General features: G+C 40.7%; 1 protein-coding gene across 2 annotated transcripts in view; it reads right to left on the bottom strand.

Annotated features, from left to right (window-relative positions):
- The window catches only part of MCF2L2 (MCF.2 cell line derived transforming sequence-like 2), a 227,007-nt gene that overhangs the window by 200,437 nt on the left and 6,551 nt on the right, over positions 1 to 20,019 (bottom strand). The window contains exons 1-2 of one of the 2 annotated variants that reach the window (XM_089910785.1): positions 16,351 to 18,099; positions 2,010 to 2,093 (exon numbers count right to left, since the gene is read on the bottom strand). In XM_089910785.1, coding sequence (XP_089766911.1) covers positions 2,010 to 2,093; positions 16,351 to 16,492 — 226 coding nt within the window. In that variant the 5' untranslated portion in view covers positions 16,493 to 18,099. Of the gene's footprint in view, positions 1 to 2,009; positions 2,094 to 16,350; positions 18,100 to 20,019 lie in introns of those variants that run through there. The other variant, XM_022571165.2, reaches the window with a different exon arrangement.

Genomic DNA, 20,019 nt, shown 5'->3' with positions numbered 1-20,019 from the left:
GAGATTTCTGTTTTACAACTACAGCTACACAGGCCCCCACGATAGCCTTGCTGCTGACATTTGCTGCCTCTGCCAGGTGAAGAGGGACAGTTAAAGATGCAAAGCAGGACCACTGATTCCAAAAAAGTGCTGACTCGGAGAATCCCATGGCTGCTGACAATATTCCTGACTTGTAGTGTTGCAAATGCTATCACAGCTAATCCATGCTTCTCTCTCATAAGAAGGTCAAACTTGAGGCAACAAGCTGACAAAAGAAGCTCAGGAATGAAAGGACTGTCTTTGCCACAAACTGCCTTTCCTAAAGCAGAGGTGTCCTCTTGGTCCAGTGTGAGTTTTCAGTTCTATGTTCTGCATTAAACAGTGACAATTACCTCTATTCCTGACTTAACTGTGGCATTATACACTATATTCACTGTACGGTTTTGGTCCCTTATAAAAACGCTGTCATACTGAAAATTATTTTTCAGTTACATACTTTAAAACACAAATTGTGTTGAAATATGAACCTAGATGGTTCATAAAATAACATTTTTATGGATTAAAATAAACATTTTTATGGATTGAAATATATCAGGAAAAAAGAGCAAACATTTAGTTGGCAGTTGCAATACTAAGCACTTTTCACACATTATGTCTTTAATGCTCAAAATTATGATGATCCCATTCATTACACAAGTGAGGAGAGTGAAGCTTAGACAAGTAAATTACCCAACATGATACAGTCAATAGCAGAACCTAAACCCGTATCTAGGGCTGTCTGGCACCAGTTTATGATTTTCACTATATTGCCTCTAAGAAATAAGCATAGAAAGAAATGCCTCAATATTACTCAAAGAGATAACTTTGGCTATTTAAATGTATCAATCAGTCAATGGACTTCTCCCCCAGATGAGTCATTGTGCAATCTTATATGCCAGAATCACGTTCCGAGTTGAGGCATTAGAGTTTTGGTGTAAGACTATAGGAATCCACCCAACCCACCCCATTATCCATTCGAGACCTTAATGCATGCTGGCCTTGGGCCTTCTGTGACATAGGGCCATAGCAGCAGTTGCCAGAAACCCAGAGACAGTTTCCCATGCTGCCTTTTGTTGTGCCCTATCCTAGGTTCACTGTGGGAAGCTATGACTCTTCACCTGCAGGAGGCTGGCTAGGCACTCCCACCAGGGTCAAGACAGTGGTGCCTAGACTGGGGATGTGGGGAGCCTCACAGGACAAAGCAGGAGGACTTGGATAATTTCAACCTCAGCATGTATTATGCTTTGGCCTCTGTTCTAAGCATTAGCAATGCAGGCAGAAATTTTTAAAATGAGAACCCTGTACTTTACGGAGCTTTTAAAAAAAAAATTAGATCCATAAGAGCTAAGAGTAAAAGACAAATCTCTCAGAGAACAAATAACCTCAGCACTATTCATGAGCCCTTAAAACCAAGACTCTCTTAAGGTTGGATCTTGGTAGAACATCCAACAAGAATATTGGAAGAACATCATGGTGACAGCTAATGTCAATAGTTATTTCTTTTTTTTTTTGCGGTACGCGGACCTCTCATTGTTGTGGCCTCTCCTGTTGCGGAGCACAGGCTCCGGACGCGCAGGCTCAGCGGCCATGGCTCACGGGCCCAGCCGCTCCGCGGCACATGGGATCTTCCTGGACGGGGGCACGAACCCGTGTCCCCTGCAACGGCAGGTGGACTCTCAACCACTGCGCCACCGGGGAAGCCCAGGAGTTATTTCTTTTTCCTTCCTCAAAATCTTTTCAGCTCTGTTCTTTACAACCTCAACGAAATGTACTCCCTTGGGAAAGATCAAATTTCACCCAACAGCAAATGAAGTAACATCTATGAGATGCCACCCTCCTCCCGCTCAATATTCCTCAGTTCATTCTAGTCCTGGGTGAGGCTTAAGGGATGACTGAGACTTGAGCATAATGTTAATCAAGTTCAAGAGGCTGGGCCCTCCCAGCAAGACCTCCCAACAAAATCTAGAAATGCAAATGAATTTGCCCCTTACCTGAAAGAATGGCAAATTGTCTGTGAAGTTGTTCAATTATATCCACTGCCACCAAGGGCCTGATCTCCTGCTGCATAATTTCATCTGTACAAATGAAACACAAGTTAGGTTAAATCCTTGCAAATTATAAAGAGAATTTAAAGGAAGAAAGGGAAGTTCCACTACTAGGGAAGTCTGGAATTTACCAAGATATGGTTATGGGCACATTATTCTCTTGAGAACTCAATTCCTGAAGCAGCGATGGATCTGGGTTTTGTGTGGTTTGACACTTATACACATGAGCACGGGACATTTCTAGTGCCTCTCCCAAGGTTCTGGGAGGGGTCAGTGCAAGGAAGAGGCCCTGAAGCTTAAGCTTCAGTAGCTTCACAGTAAACCTGCTAGGATGGTCTCATTACCAAGGGAAGTGCTTAGAGATCTGTCCATTCCTTTGGGTCTGCAGAAGGACATTTTAAACACAAACAATGTAAGTTACCAGAGTTTGTCTCAGACTGGGTCAGAAAATCAATCTGGGACTTAGGAAGGTTCTTTTGTTTTTATTCCTTCCCTCACTTTCTTCCTTTTTGTCTTTCTCTTAGTCACCTCCATTCCTTTTTTTTCCCCTTCCAGAATACTTCAAGGAGCCTCTTCCCACTGCCAAACATGTTTAACGAAGCACACTCCATTTTGCTAAATAAAGATGCTCCTTACTAAATAAAAGGTTACAGGTTCCCAAAGCAAAAATTCAAACCTTTCAAGCACAAACCTGCAAATGTCCTCTAACCACAACGAGTGATTTATAAGCACTAAGATTTGCATTCTATCCATTTGGGGAAAGGGTACTAAAGAGAGGGGGGGAGAAGACTGAGTGGCATCTTAGCCTGGTCTGGGAAGGGGAAGGAATTTTCATGCTCCCTCTGCCTACAATATTATTATCCTCATTTAACTATTTGCCAGGGAACCTCAAAAAATGAACTAGTTCTTGTTTCTACAGCAGTTAAACATCAGGTTAGATTAAGGTACAAACCAAATAGCCTTGTAACGCTGATGCAAAACAGGTATCACCTATTGTTTTGGCATGCAGCCAGGTTAATGTGATATTCTAATATTGATCAATCAGAAAGTGATATTTGGGAAGCTCCTCCCAGAGCCTTGGTTTCCACTTCTCAGCTTTGGTGTAAAGGTTGCAGGAGACGATGCATATGGTGATGTACATAGTAGGTGCTAAGTAAACGCTAGTTACATTCATCACTCTGGAAAGACCTTGCCTATATTTGCTTTCTGAAAGTCTCCTAAGGGGTGGGGCAAGTGCTGCTCAAACCCCAAGACACTTTCCAGTGAATTCTACCACTTTTTCTGGAGGAAAGGACTTTCCACTGTGAATTCACTACAAATTCAAAGACCCCTGTATCACTGCTACAGGTGTTGCCTCTTACAACCTGCCTGTATACAATGATGACACTGTAGTTATATTTTACGAAAAAAGAAGGGCCTTCTCTGTTAGATACACAAAGTAAAGTCCCTAACAGTAAAAAGATATGAAGTCTGAGATCTGCTTAAAAATATTCCAGAATCCCCTTCTGCCAAAAACATACAGGGAGCAGGAAATAGCGGGCGGGGGTTGGGGGAGATGAAACCAGATTGACAAAAATGCGGATAATTGTTGAAACTGGTTGATGGGCCCTTGGCAGTTCATTATAAAATTCTTTCGCATATGTTTCAAATTTTCCATAATAAAATTTAAATTACAAATGGACAAGAAAATAGAAAGCTTAAGCAGAAACAGGAGTTATATAACTGAAGAGTTTTTCAGAACACAATCTCCCAGTGGTCTGGGAAAGTGGCATCCTCAAAAATACAGCTGGTTTATTATTTTTCCATACCTGAGGGAGTCTATTTAAGGGACAATGACCCCAAAGAAAAACCAATATCATAAGATGCAATTTATTGTTATTGTACCTCAATATTTGAGATGTGCTTTAAAGTAAACATTTTAAATTAAAGAGGTAAGATCTGAAAGAAACAACAGAAGTTAGTTAAGCTAACCATCCCCCCACCCCCCACCCCCGGTTCCCATCTAATTTTTTAAATGAAGAAACGGAGAGATTGTGACCTTGCCTGTGGTCACACAATAATTTAAGTGTGGAGCCTGGGTCAGCCCTGGATCACTTGACTCTAAGAGGGCAAACGTGATGGAGTTTCTAGACCCTTGGCCTTGAGGAGCATTGGCTTCTACCACCCGAGACGTTGACTAGTGTCTCTCATCTTGGGAATCTGTGGAGGATTGTCCAACCTTCCAACAGAGACATTTTCACCTGCCTCCTGTGGTTACCAAAGGAACAGGACTAAAATCTACAATTTGTTTTTCCAAGAATAGAAATGAGCTGGTTTGCCTTTGGCCCAGATTTTGCTGAGACAGCCTGGCCCCCAGCCAGGGAGTGACATGGTTATCCTTGAAGACTTCCCAGTGAAGGAACCTCATGACCCAACCTGGCCAGCTGCAACAGAGCATGAGGGTTTCTCAGACTCGGCACTGACTCAGTGCACGGAGATAACCTCAGACACACCCAGCTTTTAGTGATGCCAGACACCTGTAGGCCATGCGCAGTTCAGCCTCAGTTATGCTCTGTACCAGAGGAAACACACAGACCAGCCCTTGCTGCTGGCAGACCCTGCTACCCACTCCTGTAGAGATGGGGTAGGGAAGGGAGTGTAGGAGCTCTCTGGTCTAAAGGACCACCTCTCCCTGCGGTGGGAAGGAAGCTGCCTCAGCCCTACATGCCAAGAGCTGTTTCTGCCAATTTCTAGCTGGGCAACCACAGCAAGAACATGCTGAGCCTTAGCATCCACACGTGTAAAATGGTTTTTCCTCCTCCAGGAACAGTTGGGCATGGCCAGTGATGACCCACTGAGGTGGTGGTACCTGCTGCACCCTGCAGGCCCCTCGGTCCTGTGTGGAGGCTTCCTGCTTCCTGCTTGCTATTTTTGATGCATGTAGATTAGGAAGAAACTTGTCTCTCTGTAACCCACACAAGGCAAAGTGAAGTAGTATTTGAATTTCAACACAATTTCTATTCTAGGCAAAGTTACAGATAGATCTGGGGAAAACTTGTCTCTTTTCTATCTCTGTGATTATATGTTACCCTGGACCCACAGTTGTAAAACTGCAGGAAGTATCCACAAAGGTCTCCTAGGTGATGGAGTACAGCCCAGCACATCCCATTGGAATTCAGTTGTAGGCAGCAAGAAACACCTCTGTGTTGTCCACCCCCCAAACCCCACACCCCCATCTGAGAGAAATGTGGGCTCTGGGGCAGGACCCTTCCTACTAATTGCATCCTCCTCCTCAGGGCAGAGGGCAGGAAACTGGCTGATAAAAGCTGATGCAGTCTAACTGTTGCAACTAGTAAGGAATATAGGGCAGTGAAACCCTTAGCCTCTGCTTTTGCTGTTCTGAAATTTCAGTCACACTGGGATTTAAAAGACTCAAGTATGGTCTGAGGGAAAAGGAACCAAAATACTAAATAAGTAAATAAACAAACTACTTAATTAATAAGTTAAGGCATAAAAGTATGATCTGACCCAAGAGGGAAGGCAGACCCAAGTTTGACAGATCCTGCTGCATTACTACTGAATACTTTGCCCAGGGAACCTGGTGGGCAGAAAGGATGGAAGGGTCGGTTGTTAGCTGAACTAGGAATGGGACCAGGATCTCCACTCAGCCACTGCTCGTGACACTAATGAGAGCACCAGCTGTGAGCCAGCCCTAAGAAGACACTTTACAAATAACTTGTTTAATTAGTTAGACAATGTAAAGGAAGGCACCCTAGCACTAAAATGAACCTCCTCCAGCCCAGCCTGCCCTCCCACTCCCACAACTAGAACAGATGTGACTGCTGAGAAAACACGTGTGGACCAGAGGCTCTGAGGAATCAGTTGCTGGGGTGGTTCAAAAAGGCACCCTGGGGTCAAGCTGTGTTTCACTTCTCTTTCTTACTGGACAGGTTAGAAAGAACACAAACCCATTTTACTTCTTCTACTGCTTCCTATGCTACAGGGATGCTTAACCTGAACCAGAAGACTTAGTATTGAAGTTTGTCCATAAATTAACATTGAGTAAGAGGCACTTGAAAAGCAGATGGAAGAATTTTTTAAGGAGAAATTTAGAAGATTTTAAAAACCAAGAACACTAAAAAATGTCCAACTGGGCTTCCCTGGTGGTGCAGTGGATAGGAGTCTGCCTGCCGGTGCGGGGGGACACGGGTTCGATCCCTGGTCCGGGAGGATCCCACATGCCGCAGAGCAACTAAGCCCGTGAACCACAACTACTGAGCCTGCGCTCTAGAGCCCATGAGCCACAATTACTGAGCCCGCGTGCCTAGAGCCTGCGCTCCACAAGAGAGGCCATGGCGATGAGAAGTCCGCGCACCACAGCAAAGAGTGGCCCCCACTCACCGCAACTAGAGGAAGCCCGCATGCAGCAATGAACACACAATGCAGCCAAAAATAAATATAAATAAATACATAATCTTGTCTTAAAAAAAAAAAGTCCAACTTCCTAGTAGTCAAATAACGTAATTAACAGAATTTCTCATTTCATCCATAAAATAACACACAATGCTGGGGTTCTGTTTGAAAACTAGTACTTCTGCATAGCCTTGGGGAGTAAAGCTGGTAGTGTCCTTTCAGAAAGTAGTTTCACAATATTTTACCCAGTGATTATTGTGTAGATGACATACTAACCCCCCTATATACATCAACTTATTTAATCCTCAGAACAACTCTAACAGCAATATGGAAATAGATTTGCAATAGCTGGTCCAAGGTCAAGCAGAACCAGAATTTGAACCTAGCTCATTCTAAACTCCAAAGCCCAACATGGTAACCATTACAATACAGAGCTTCAATACATAGTCATCAAAATCTTCATAACCTTTTACCCATTCATCCTATATCTGGAAATGTATCCTGAGAAAATAACAAAATAAAAACTTTATACATAAAAATGTAGACTGGAATATTATTTATAAGAGTGAAAAAATGGAAGCAATCATGGTATAATTATGAATACCATGTCACAGAAAAAGATTTAAGATGTAATTTCAAGAACATAAAAATCACATGTATGGTGAGATTGAAGCCAGGTTCAGAAAGAAAGAGGAAAGCAGGTGGAGTGTGTGTGCACATGGGTACAGGCATATGAGAAAGGAATACAAGAAATAGTTGTTTTAGGGCTTCCCTGGTGGCGCAGTGGTTGAGAGTCCTCCTGCCGATGTAAGGGACGCGGGTTCGTGCCCCGGTCCCGGAAGATCCCACATGCCACGGAGTGGCTGGGCCCGTGAGCCATGGCCGCTGAGCCTGCGCGGCGTCCGGAGCCTGTGCTCCGCAACTGGGGAGGCCACAGCGGTGAGAGGCCCGCGTATCGCAAAAAAAAAAAAAAAAAAAGAAATAGTTGTCTTAGAGTGATGGAATCCTATTTGGTTACTCCCTTTACATAGAGAAAAGTATGCTCTGGTAGTGTTTATTTTTTATGCTAATAGGACTTTATTGAAGTATAATTTACATGCAGTACAATGCACAAATATTAAATGTACAGTTTGATGAATTTTGACAAACACATACATTAATGTAACCACTAAACAGATTAAGATATGAAACATTTCCATCACCCCAGGAAGTTTCCTTGTGACCCCTGCCCAGGCCCTGTAACCCTCCCTCCGATAAACATATGTGTTAAAGACCACACGGGTGCCTCTGTCCTCATGACCCAGAACTCAGGGCTGGCAGAACACACTGTACCCTGAACAGCTACTCTCTTAACACCATTGGGGCTCCAGGGAAAGACTTCTCCACATCTCTTGGTCTATATCCTCAAAAGAAAAGGCGCACTGCATCCAAATGCTATGATGGCTTGTGGGCTGTGCCACTGCTGGTATCAGGGACAGACACTGCTTCAGAGTGCTGGGAGGATTTGAGCAGCGGAAGTGCTTAGGTAAGAGAAAAACAAATCAATTAACTTGTCAAATTCTTCCTCTCACATGGCATGAATGATGTAGATTCTTTTTTTTAATTTATTTTTTACATCTTTATTGGATTATAATTACTTTACAATGTTGTGTTAGTGAATCAGCTATATGTATACCTATACCCCCTCCCTCTTGAGCCTCCCTCCCACCCTCCCCATGTAGATTCTTATATAATGAAATATGTCCAGTACTACTGAGCATCAACATTCTCACTTTTTTTCTTCCAATTCATGATGCAAATATATTCAAATTTTGAACTCCTTGAACGCAATTACATTTTACTTAGATCACATTTACTTTAGATCACTGCTCTCAATGGAGCTCAAATTATGTGAAAATCTCAATTATAACAACATAGTGCATTTGCTGACATGATTAGAAAACAAATCTTATGGGTTAACTAATGCCTTATGGGTTACGGATATCTTTACTACTCATCCAAATTTCAGTGGCCCATCAACACAGCACTCAGATGCATGCAATAATTCGATGTATTCTTCTTTGCTATTTTCTGATTTTTAGTCATATAAAAACCATACCTTTATATATTTTAAATCTTGTTCTTATGGGGGTGTGTTTATCAAGTTAAAAGAATAGTACTTTTTATTTAAATGCCACATATGGGCCTCTATTTGTACTCTTGCCCCAGGCTCTGCAAATACCTGTTTAAAATTGCTTTGAGAAGTGATGAGATATTATTAGGCATAAGGATTTCTGTTTTTGAATGCTTATCCAAATCCCTTTTCTTTCTTTTTATTACAAAAAAAATGTTTAAGCTTATTAATTTCTGCTGACATCTCACATGTGCCCTTGCGTGAGACAAGCACTGCACCAAGGTGGAAGTTTTTATGCAAAGGGTTTCCTTAGCAACAGTAGCTGGAGATGACATTCTCCTGCAGTCCTTCATAACTCCAGGAGAGACAAACCAGCTCTGCCGCCTGGGGCATATTGAATAAAAAGCAATCAAAGCCCTGCAAGAAATTAAGAAACTGTGAAAATACCTAATCCCTCCCTCTGTTAAGGCTCCCAAGTTTTAGCACTAGGTTTCAAAGTGACCCCACCTGCATTTTAATCAATACTGCCCCAGAGCAGTGCTCTCAAATTGCAATGATAAATCACCTGTGCTTTAAAATGCAGATTCTGATTTAGTAGGCCTGGGGTGGGGCCAGAGATTCTACATTTCTAAAAAACTCTCTTGATGCTGCTAATTCAACAGAGAAGCAAGCACAAGTTGAAGTTCCAAGACTTTAGACCATTCTTGTTCCCTTCCCGTTGCTTATGAAAATGCAGCTCAGGGAAGAAAAAAAAACTTTTTATTTAAGTTGTTCCCTAGTGCTTCTCCTATCATTCAATAAAAATAATCACCTATATGTATGCAAAGTATATTTGAAACTGAGGCCTAGCTGGTGTAAGCTTTTGGCCTACATTTCCTGCTGTGTTGATTTTAGGATCAGCACCCTGGGAAACAAGCCAACCCTACCTTTAGCACTTGTTTTACCTCTCCTTCCAGCACCCGCAAGCCCTACCCCAGTGCTCAGTGTGGGCCCCTTAATGCAGCGGTCCCCAACCTTTTTGGCACCAGGGACCGGTTTTGTGGAGGCGGGGTGGGGGTGGGGTTGTTGGGGGGAGTGATGGTTCGGGTGGTAAGGTGAGCGATGGAGATCAGCAGATAAAGCTTTGCTTGCTTGCCTGCCGCTCACCTCCTGCTCTGCGGCCCAGTTCCTAACAGGCCTCGGACTGGTCCCAGTCCACAGCCCAGGGGTTGGGGACCCATGCCTTAATGCCTATCCTCTCCTCATTCTAGGACCACTCCCAGCCCGGGATTCAGTCAAGTCAGAATCAGTGTCTTTGGTAAAACAACAAAATATGGTCTAATGTGATGAGATGAGAAGACTAGTTATGACTAATGCTCATTCGACATGGCATTCTTCCAAAAGTTTCTGCACTTTCATTTCTTTCTAAAGCTCTTAGAGGAAAAAATTTCTTAACAAAGGAATCAAAGTGGTAGGATCTTAGACATTTTAGCAATATGATGGATACACAATTTTATTTTTGCTTAAGAAAAAGCCCTGGAGGCTCTGGCTAAACATTCCTGCCTTCCTCTCTCAGTGTATTCATTCATTCAGGTACTATGCAAGCAGAATGAAAGAAACTGGACTTGCATCCCAGCTCTGCCACTAACCAGCCCCTCCACCTTCAGGTTCTCCCTCTGTAAAATGGGAGTGAATAATAATTAATAATATCTCCTCCTAGAGGACTGTTGTGAGGATTAATACTACCATTTATTGAGCACTTTCTACCTACTGGGCACTGTGCTACATGCTGATGAAATAAAAATCATATTGTAAGGCAAGACAAGAAAAATTTAAACATAAAATTTTTCTCTGCCCTTTGACCTCCTCCCTCCCTTCTAGTGTGCATTACGCATTAACCAGACCTCCCCAATAGCAGAAATACCTGCTCAACCATAAAGATCAATTTTTCTTCTTCCGGTGCCAGCCATATAACTCCTTAGAAGATAACATTCCTTTCTCAATCCCGTAAGAGGTCATGATGACCCACCACTCACCTTGTCTGTGCAGACATCTTTGGTGAACTTTATGTAAAATGCCAATATATCATTTCCCTTAAAGATAGCAATTGGTGCAGTACAGACTAGTCAGACCAGCTGCAGAGATACTGGGCTGCACCTAATGGAAGTTCTTAGCTTAAATACTTATCAATGACCTTATTAATATTACTAGCTATATTACTTGTATTCTGCCTATTTTATAAGATTGTTTCTTGCATTACCAGAAATGCAAGAAATGTGACTAGGCGACTTGAAACGACTGACCAAATATATAGTTCTATAAGATCAATGTTTATACTAGTGTAACTCTAGATATGGGAAGAAGCAATAAGAGGGAACCATAACAGACTAGTAAGACAGCGGGTCCAGAGGATTCTGGCTATTGTTAGGAGGGCCTAGTCCAGTAATGGCGCATTGAGTGGCCTATCCAAAAATTCCACGCCTGACCTAAGAATGAGCATTCTTAGTGTCATGGGACAAATTGGTCATGAAATGCCTCCCAAATTTTGGTTGAAATTAAGACTGAAAGGGAAGGGACTGTAAAATAGAGAATATTGTCCACCATCCAGTTCTGCAAGAATCAAGTCATTAGCCACTGCTGTCACTGACCAACAATACACTCTGAAAGGAATTCAAGGCGAAGATCAGGATGAGGAACTTTGTGCTCTGGGAAAACCGACAGAACTGGCCCTCAGCTAGTTAAATATTTCCAGAAGAAAATTTTATGAATCTGGTCCTTTCATCTTCCCATACTTAGAAAAGCACTAAAACCATTAACTCAGAGATCTGTTCCTTCTACCAAGATGAGTGCTTGACTGCATGTACCCCTTGATCAAAATCACGTATACACTAGCCTTGCCCCCTCCTTACCTCTTCAGAACAGTTCTCAGAGCTCTCTGAGAGACTGTCTCCTGGGTTATAATCCCCAGGTTGGCATGAATAATAATTTCCATTTCTTTCTTAGATAGACTATTAATTCTTTCATTGACAATGCTTTACATACATTATCTAATTTAATTAAAATAACGTATGAAAGCAATTTGTATATAATAGATTCAACAGAAGCCAATTAAATTTATCATCCAGTTCTTTGAGCCATGATCTCAAGGATACCACAATAGATTTTTCTCGAACACCCGCATTACTGCCACCCACTGGTGATTTGCTTTGAAATGCTGCTCATAAATTCCCCACTGATGTCATGTGACCTCTTTCTCTTTCACTATGAACTAAGTTTGATAGAACTTGTTATGAGGTTGGAAGAACTCAGGAGCAGAAGGGAGATTAGAATTAGATTGAAATATAAATAGGGATGTAGTATATGATAAAAGTGGCATTTCCCATGGGGCCAGAGGGAGATTACAGATTCCCTCACTATCTGATAGTAGAGTATTCCTAGGAAACCTTTTGTAAGCCAAAAGGGCATAAAGCAAAGAGGTAATTGCCTCAGTACACATCTTGCTAATAGATGCATGAAATAAGTCGAGATAAAGCATAGACGCTCACTGACACAATTCAAAGCTATGGCAGCTTGATGCAGAGATGCTCAGTCTAGTTCCAGGAGAAGAAGCTTGGTGGTACCACTCTGCGTGTGCACTGCCTCTATAATGGCTCACTACTAAACAAATGTTGAACACGTTTTGCTTTTCTCCTAAAAGTGAAAATCTTCTTTGGAGTTCTTTTGGTTAGCAAAAACAGGTACTAACGTAGTTCTTTCATAAAAGCAAAATGGCCAAAGTAAACTTTCGAAAAGTAGGGGATACCTGTACTCAGCAAATAGTGCTGGGTAACAAATAGAACTTGGCCATAACGGGACATCAAGTATAGTGATTAAGAGCATGACCTCTGGTGTCACAATGCCTGAGTTCAAACCCTGGCTCTGCCACTTACAGCAGAATAATCTCAAGCAAGTCAATGAACTTCCCTGTGCCTCAGTTTTCCTGATTTGAAAATGAGGGAAATTATAATACATCCACCTAGTATGGTTGTTGTAAGAACTGAGTTAATGTTAGAAAACTTAAGAAAAATTCCCAGTATATAGTAGGTGCATGTACAGGTATTTTATTATTGTCAACAATGTTAAGTTGTATCCAAATTTCACTTCTTGCATCAAAATAAACTCCAGCCACATTAAATAATGAAATGACAGAATTACTAAAAGAAAATATGGGAGAACATTTTTATAATCCTGGAATTGGAACAGCCTTTCGAAGTATGACAAATCCCAATAAAAGTGATAGATTTACTAATTTGAAAACTACTTTGGCAAGGTAAACACACCTTTAACAAACTCAAAGAAATGTAACCAACTGGAAAATTTACAGCACATGTGGCTGATAAAAGGCTTATCTCCCTAGAATATAGAGAGCTCTTACAAATTAATAAAATTCACAAGAAATAGCTATAGTGGGCTGGATGGTGCCCCTGCCTTCTAAAAGAAAAAAAAAAGAAAAACATACAGCCATGTCCTAATCCCCAATACCTGTGAACATTACCTTATTTGGAAAAAAGGGTCTTTGAAGATGTGATTAAGGCTCTTGAGAGGAAGAGCCTATTCTGAATTATCCCAGTGAGCCCTGAATGCAATCATATAAGAGAGACGGAAACAGAGGAGACCTTATGAAGATAGAGGCAGAGATTGGAAGGATGCAGCCACAAACCAATAAACACGTGGAGCCATCAGAGGCTGGAAGAGATCAGAAACTCAATTTCCCCTAGAGCCTCTAGAGGAGGGGGGCAGGTACCTTGGTTTTGGATTTCTGACCTCTAGAACTATGAGAAAATAAATCTCTGTTTTTTAAGCCATCAAGTTTGTGGTGATTTGTTACAGCGACCATAGGAAACATACGTCAGCCACAGACTGAGAACAGACAATTCACAGAAGAAATACAGCCACTGAATATATATATAAAATGTTTAACCTTACTAATAAATTAATGTAAATTAAAACAGAATGAGTGCTTTTCTTCCTGATAGACTGGCAATTTTTTTAAAGATAAATAACACAGCGTTGGTAAGACTGTAGGCAAATTCTCTATAGGTGAAGGTATAAATAGGTACTTTTTTAAAAATGTTGATCAATTTGGAAATATCTGTCAAAATGTTAAATATGCAGTCTTCTGGCCAAGAAATTCCATGTCTAGGAATTTAACCTATGGAAACAGTAACACAAGGGCAAGATAAGTGAGTACTAAGATGTTTATTACAGTATTGTTCCTCTAGGGCAAATGTCCATTAATAGCGGATCGGTTAAATAAAAGATGAAATAGCCATACAACAGAATACTAGGGAGCCATTAAATATAGTCAGACAGATCTATATGTACTGACCAGAAAAAGGTTCAAAATGTATTAAGTTTAAAAAAAATAAAGCAAGATACAGAATAGAATGTAAGTTTATATATATATATATATATGGAGGGACTTATATATTTGAATGTATTTGCGATGAGATATTGAGGCAGAGATGGCTAGCTGCCCACTCAAAATTCACAGTTCCTCTTGCATACAGTAGCACTATCATTTGAAGGTGGCTGCCTGGCCAGAAACTCCATCTCCCACTCACCTGCCCTACCTCCAATTACTGCCATGTAGCTAGTGAATGCCAATGGGAGATGAGCAAAAATGATGAGTTGGGGTATTTCAGAATTAGGTGTGTCTTCACCATTATGTCTTTTCCCTCCTGCAGGTGACAACTGCAAGGTGACAACTCTGAGCCAGAGGATGACAGATCCACAAGATAGAAGCAGGCAGGGTCCCTGAAACAGTCTGAGGGAAAACGGCCACCCGACCAGGGACATTGTATTGGAGTGTATTTATCCAGTGAAATTTAGGGGTTGTTACAGCAGTTGGTGTTACCCTAACTTACAGGCGTGCATTCATTTTCTAATATTTTAAGTACATTTTATTCTCCTTTTAAAAAGAAAAAATGGGGGAGATAGCCAGTGAAAAAAAAACCCCAACTTCTGACTCTCCCTGAACCCCCAACAATTAAATAATATATGAGTCTTGATTAGCACATACTTTAATCAGTGTGCCATCTCTTGAGTTTCATTCCCTTAGCCCCAAGAAATCAGTATTATACCAAGAAGTCGACTGATAGCATTCCATGAATGTAAGATTGCGGTAATGTCAGAAAGGCCATTTAGGTACTCATAAAACTTGCATTAAGAGACTCAAACTTTTGTTGTTGTATTGCGTCATAGAATAAAGTGACTGACAGCCAAAGTACGTAGGCAAACATTTCACAACCTTTTATAGTGGAAAAAAAAGAAAAGCAACAATAGTATATGTAATGCTATAAGTTTAGGATTCAGAAATCTTCATATTCATCTTTCCTATTACTTCCTCTCCTCACGATCAACAAGACTGTAAACCTCTTATGATTTAACTTTAGTAAAATTCGGGCAATCATTTACACCTGGATTCAAACTCTGTAAGGATTTGTGTGCATGCTCAGGTGAGCACCTACGTGTTTTAAGAATGGAAAGCAAAATCTGATTAACAAGCTGTTCTTTCTTAAGTAGCAAATATATAGTAGCCCTTGCATGAATCGGGTCTCAACCAGAAAGTATACTGGAACAATGAAGAATTTGTTTTAAAAGCATACTTCTCCATTCAAAAATTCCCCTCCCTTGAAGAAATAGGTTCTAAGTATAGATAAAGAGTAATGAGAGAGACAAAGACATTTGCTTTAATCACCTTTCCTAGTCTGTGATCTAAGGGGAATAAATGTATTATAAACATTTTCAAGGAAAAAAAAAAGGCCAGGGGTTGGGGAGGAATATATCAATAAGCCCATGCATGAAAGAAGCAGTCTTAGAAACAAGCAGCTGCTTCAGCTCTTAGAGCATCTGTCTTTTTTTTTTTTTTTGGCGGTACGCGGGCCTCTCACTGTTGTGGCCTCTCCCGTTGCGGAGCACAGGCTCCGGACGCGCAGGCTCAGCGGCCATGGCTCACGGGCCCAGCCGCTCCGCGGCATGTGGGATCCTCCCGGACCGGGGCACGAACCCGTGTCCCCTGCATCGGCAGGCGGACTCTCAACCACTGCGCCACCAGGGAAGCCCCGAGCATCTATCTTATTGTTTTCCAAATACACGTAAGGCATACTTAAAATGCTGTTCCTTCTCACCCAGCCCACTGAAGAGAAGTGGTTTTCTTTTTTATTCCTAAACCACCAGTCTGTTATCAGCTGATGTGTCTAACATGAAGTCTCAGCATTTCAGATTTAATGCTTTTCTTCAGACTTAACATTTTTCTTCAGGAATATGAATTTCATAATCTGGATTCTCATTTTCATTTTATAAAAGCAATTATATTGGTTATTTTTAAAAAATAAAAACATACAACTAAATAAAAATAAGAAAAGTAAAACTCCTTACCATTCCTTCACCACAAATTAAATAGTTATCTTACGGGTGTATAATAGTCAGTATGTATATATGTATGTATAGACAATGTATGTATAGACATATATGCTTTTAAAATGGGTTCATACTTACACATTCTATCCTATTATCTGATTTTTTCAAAATATTTGGTTATCTCTTTTTAATATGAATTTTCAATAAATGACCACCTACAATATTGTTAATAGCTGATTAATGCTTTAAATTTAAAAAGTCCTTTTAAACTCCTTAACAAACTTGAGACAGTATTGCAAAGTAATTTTTTTAATGTAAAATTGGTTAAACCATTATTCCTCTGAGAATGAGGATGAATAACAAAACATACATAAGAGAAAGGCATCATTGCTCTCACAGTACCTTTTTTTGCCATATATTCTAGCCTGATGCAACTTCCTAGGAAATGGTGGTAAGCCCTCATCTCTGCCTCTGTGATCCGCACGAAGGTGCAAGGTAAGTATCTAGGGTCTTGCTGCCCACACCTCGTACACCAGGAGGCCATTGGATTCCGGGAATGGTGCCACTGCTCTCTCCTCGTTCCTCTCTCAGCACTGCACCTACATAAATATGTTTAATCCTTTCTCCTGGCTAATCTCTCTGAAGTTCACTCAAGGGCATGTCATTGCTGAGAGTTTATCCTTTGGATTAATGAGTGTTCACAGGATTACAGGCCCAAAAGATTACCAGATCTCCTCATTGGGAAACTGGGGAATGAGGAAGTCAGATAGAGAGGGAAATCCTAAAGTTGATGAGAATCAGAATGTTTTTTCTTTTTCAGAGGAATCACATCATAAGATATACATCAGGGCTTCCCTGGTGGCGCAGTGGTTGAGAGTCCGCCTGCCGATGCAGGGGACACGGGTTCATGCCCCGGTCCGGGAAGATCCCACGTGCCGCGGAGCGGCTGGGCCCGTGAGCCATGGCCGCTGGGCCTGCGCGTCCGGAGCCTGTGCTCCGCAACGGGAGAGGTCGCAACAGTGAGAGGCCTGTGTACTGCAAAAAAAAAAAAAAAAAAAAAAGATATACATCAGGCCACTGCATATTTAAAATAAGATAATAGACAAGGATAAAAATTTTAAAGGATGCTCTTCAGAAAATGTATTCCAGGCCACAGTTCTAACCCCTCTCCAGGTTGCCAAGGAATAAAATCTAGAGAATTAACACTGCAACCAGTAGAAGTCACTACCTAAACAAGCAACATACATTGGCAGAGCAAATGGCAACATTTCAGATCCTGAGATGGGATGTAGAGTATCTCTTGAACTACTTCTAAAGATCAGGTGCAAGTACAATGTCAGGATTCTAAATGAAGGATGTTCTTCGCCTGTTGTAATCTGACCAAGACCCCACTTAAGTACCACTTGAGTTCACCTTTCAGAACTGTGCCATGCAGAGTGCTATATTCAGAAAGAGGCTGCTTTTTCATAATGCATTTTATTTTGGTTCTTCATGCTTAATGTTTTTGCTTATTGATGTTCTGCTCCAAGATTTAAAGAAAGGGCACAATGCAAACTATCCAATAAGTAAGTATACAATAAGTAACTTATCCAATAAGTTCTGTATACAAGCTTCTAATTTTTATTTGTATGATTCAAGCTAACATTTCAGAGTAAGGCTTGCAGTTGGCCAAGGAGAAAACTGGAAAACCTTTTTTCACACACACAAAAAATAATAATAACTGTTTACTTTTAAGGAGAGGGTAAAATTTATACATTTTAAAATACTCAAATCTGAAGTATACATTTTAATGAGTTCTGGCAAATGGATACATCCATGTAACCCATACCCTTTTCAAGATATAGAACATTTCCATCTATAGAAAGTACATTCATGTCCCTTCACAGAGAACCTTTGTTCCTAATCCCGGGGCAACCACTGTTATGATTTTTCAGTAGAGACTAGTTTTATCTGTTCAAAAGCCTCATATAATGCAATCATACAGTATATACTCTTTTGTGTCTAGCTTCTTTCCCTCAGGATGCTTTTGAGATTCATCCATGTTGTGTGCACCAGTAGTTCATTCATCTTTATTGCTGGGTTGTATCCCATCATATGGATAGTCAGTTTGTCCACTCTCCTGCTGATAGACATTCAGATTTTTTTTTTTTCCCCAGTTTGGGCTGTTAAGAACAAAATTGCTATGAACATTTATGTAAAGGTCTTTGTGTGGACATGTATTTGCATTTCTCTTGGATAAATACCTAGGAGTGGTATTGCTGAGTCAAAGCAGAGGTGTATATTTAACTCGTAAGAAACTGCCAAACCTTTTCCAAATTGGTTATATCAAAAGGTTTTAAGATTAGAGGCTGCTCTCTTTAGCAATCCTCAGAGCCAGTTCTTTATTAGTGTTAACTGCATGTGAAGTACTTTAAGAAAATACCTAAATTAAGAAGAAGAAATATTAATTTAAATTTAGATTCTAAAACTTAAGAAAGCTCTTTTTCTTCCCTACCGTTAAGTATTGAGAATATGTTGACTCTGACCAAATGCAAAGTCTGAAAGTCTAATACAGGGCAGCAAATAAAGCAGTTTTCAAACAACAGTTTATTACATACAGCCAAACTTCCTCCCAAATGGTTGTACCAGTTTGGATTCCCATCAGCATTATAGAAATGATTCCCCATATGGAGGCTCTTTTTCATACTAAACATTAACTTCTTCAGCCTTTCAGTCAGAAGCAAACAGCCATGAATGCTTAGCTGGCATCACAGCATCTAGGAACATTAAAACTATCCTTGCTAACCACATCAATCCACAATGGCAGTGTTCATGCACTACACACACCCAGTGATGACCCTAATGACACACCTCAGAGATACTGAGGGTTTGGTTACAGACCACTGCAGTAAAGTGAATATCGCAATAAAGCTAGTCACATGAATTTTTTAGTTTCCTCGTGCATATAAAAGTTATGTTTACACTATACTGTAGCCTATTAACTGTGCAATAGCATTATGTCTAAAAAAAGTACATGCTTTAAAAAAATCATGCTAACATTTTAACCATTATCTGAGCCTTCAGTGAGTCATAATCTTTCTCAAAAGTAACAAAGATCACTGATCACAGATCAGCATAACAAATATAATATAATGAAAAAGTTTGAAATATTGTGAGAATTACCAAAATGGGACACAGAGACATGAAGCGAGCAAATGTTGCTGGAAAAAATGGCACCAATAGACTTGCTCGACACAGGGCTGCCACAAACCTTCAATTTGTAAAAAACATACAAATATCTGTGAAGTGCAATAAAGCTAACTGCAATAAAATGAAGTATGCCTGTATATCTTTTTGCAGCTTACAGAACTCTAGGGAGAAGCAGACTGTAAAATCTTAGAAACTTTATACATTTGGATCTATTATATAAACAAACTATACAGCTCTTATAATTCCTACATTCCATGCACTGACCTTTATCATTTGACCAAGATCAAGTATCTACTAAAGGGCTGTATTTTCTTTATGTTTAACAACAGATTCTGAAATAACTGGGTACTGTACTAGGTAACTCTCCTTAGAAAAGAGCTGATTATTTCAGGAGTAATGGCAATGGGAGATGAATGTTTCCCGTCTTCTCCCTAAGAAACTACCATTACAGGTATTAAAAAAATAAAAATTTAAAAAAGCTTTTCTTAGCACTTCTGGGTGGCAGAGTAGGAGGACTACTCCTACTCTGTAGGAGCTCACCTCCCCTCACTAACACATCAAAAATACATCTACATATGGAGCAATTCTCACTGAAAACAAACTGGAGACTGGCAGACTCTTATACAACCACAGCGGTAAGAAAGATCCACATGGAGCAGGGTAGAAGGGAAAAGAAGGCATCAGGTTGTGACTGCACCCCTGGGAGGGAACACAAGAAAGGAAGGGGGATTACATGGGCTTGGAGATCTGCTCTGGGGACTGAGTGGTTTGAACCACTTAATGGACATCCCAGCCCTGGGATCCGACATAGGGAAGACATGTCCCCTTAGCTGGTTTGAAAACTCCTGGGAACAAGGTGGGAGGAAGCAGACTGAAATTGCC

The sequence above is a fragment of the Delphinapterus leucas genome, chromosome 4, assembly GCF_059928025.1.
Source record: "Delphinapterus leucas isolate spDelLeu-1000000601 "Yukka" chromosome 4, BTC_Dleu_Yukka2, whole genome shotgun sequence".
NCBI classification, from domain to species: Eukaryota; Metazoa; Chordata; class Mammalia; order Artiodactyla; family Monodontidae; genus Delphinapterus; species Delphinapterus leucas.
Note: the sequence above shows the minus strand (reverse complement) of the source record. Positions and strands in the feature narration are given on the sequence as shown.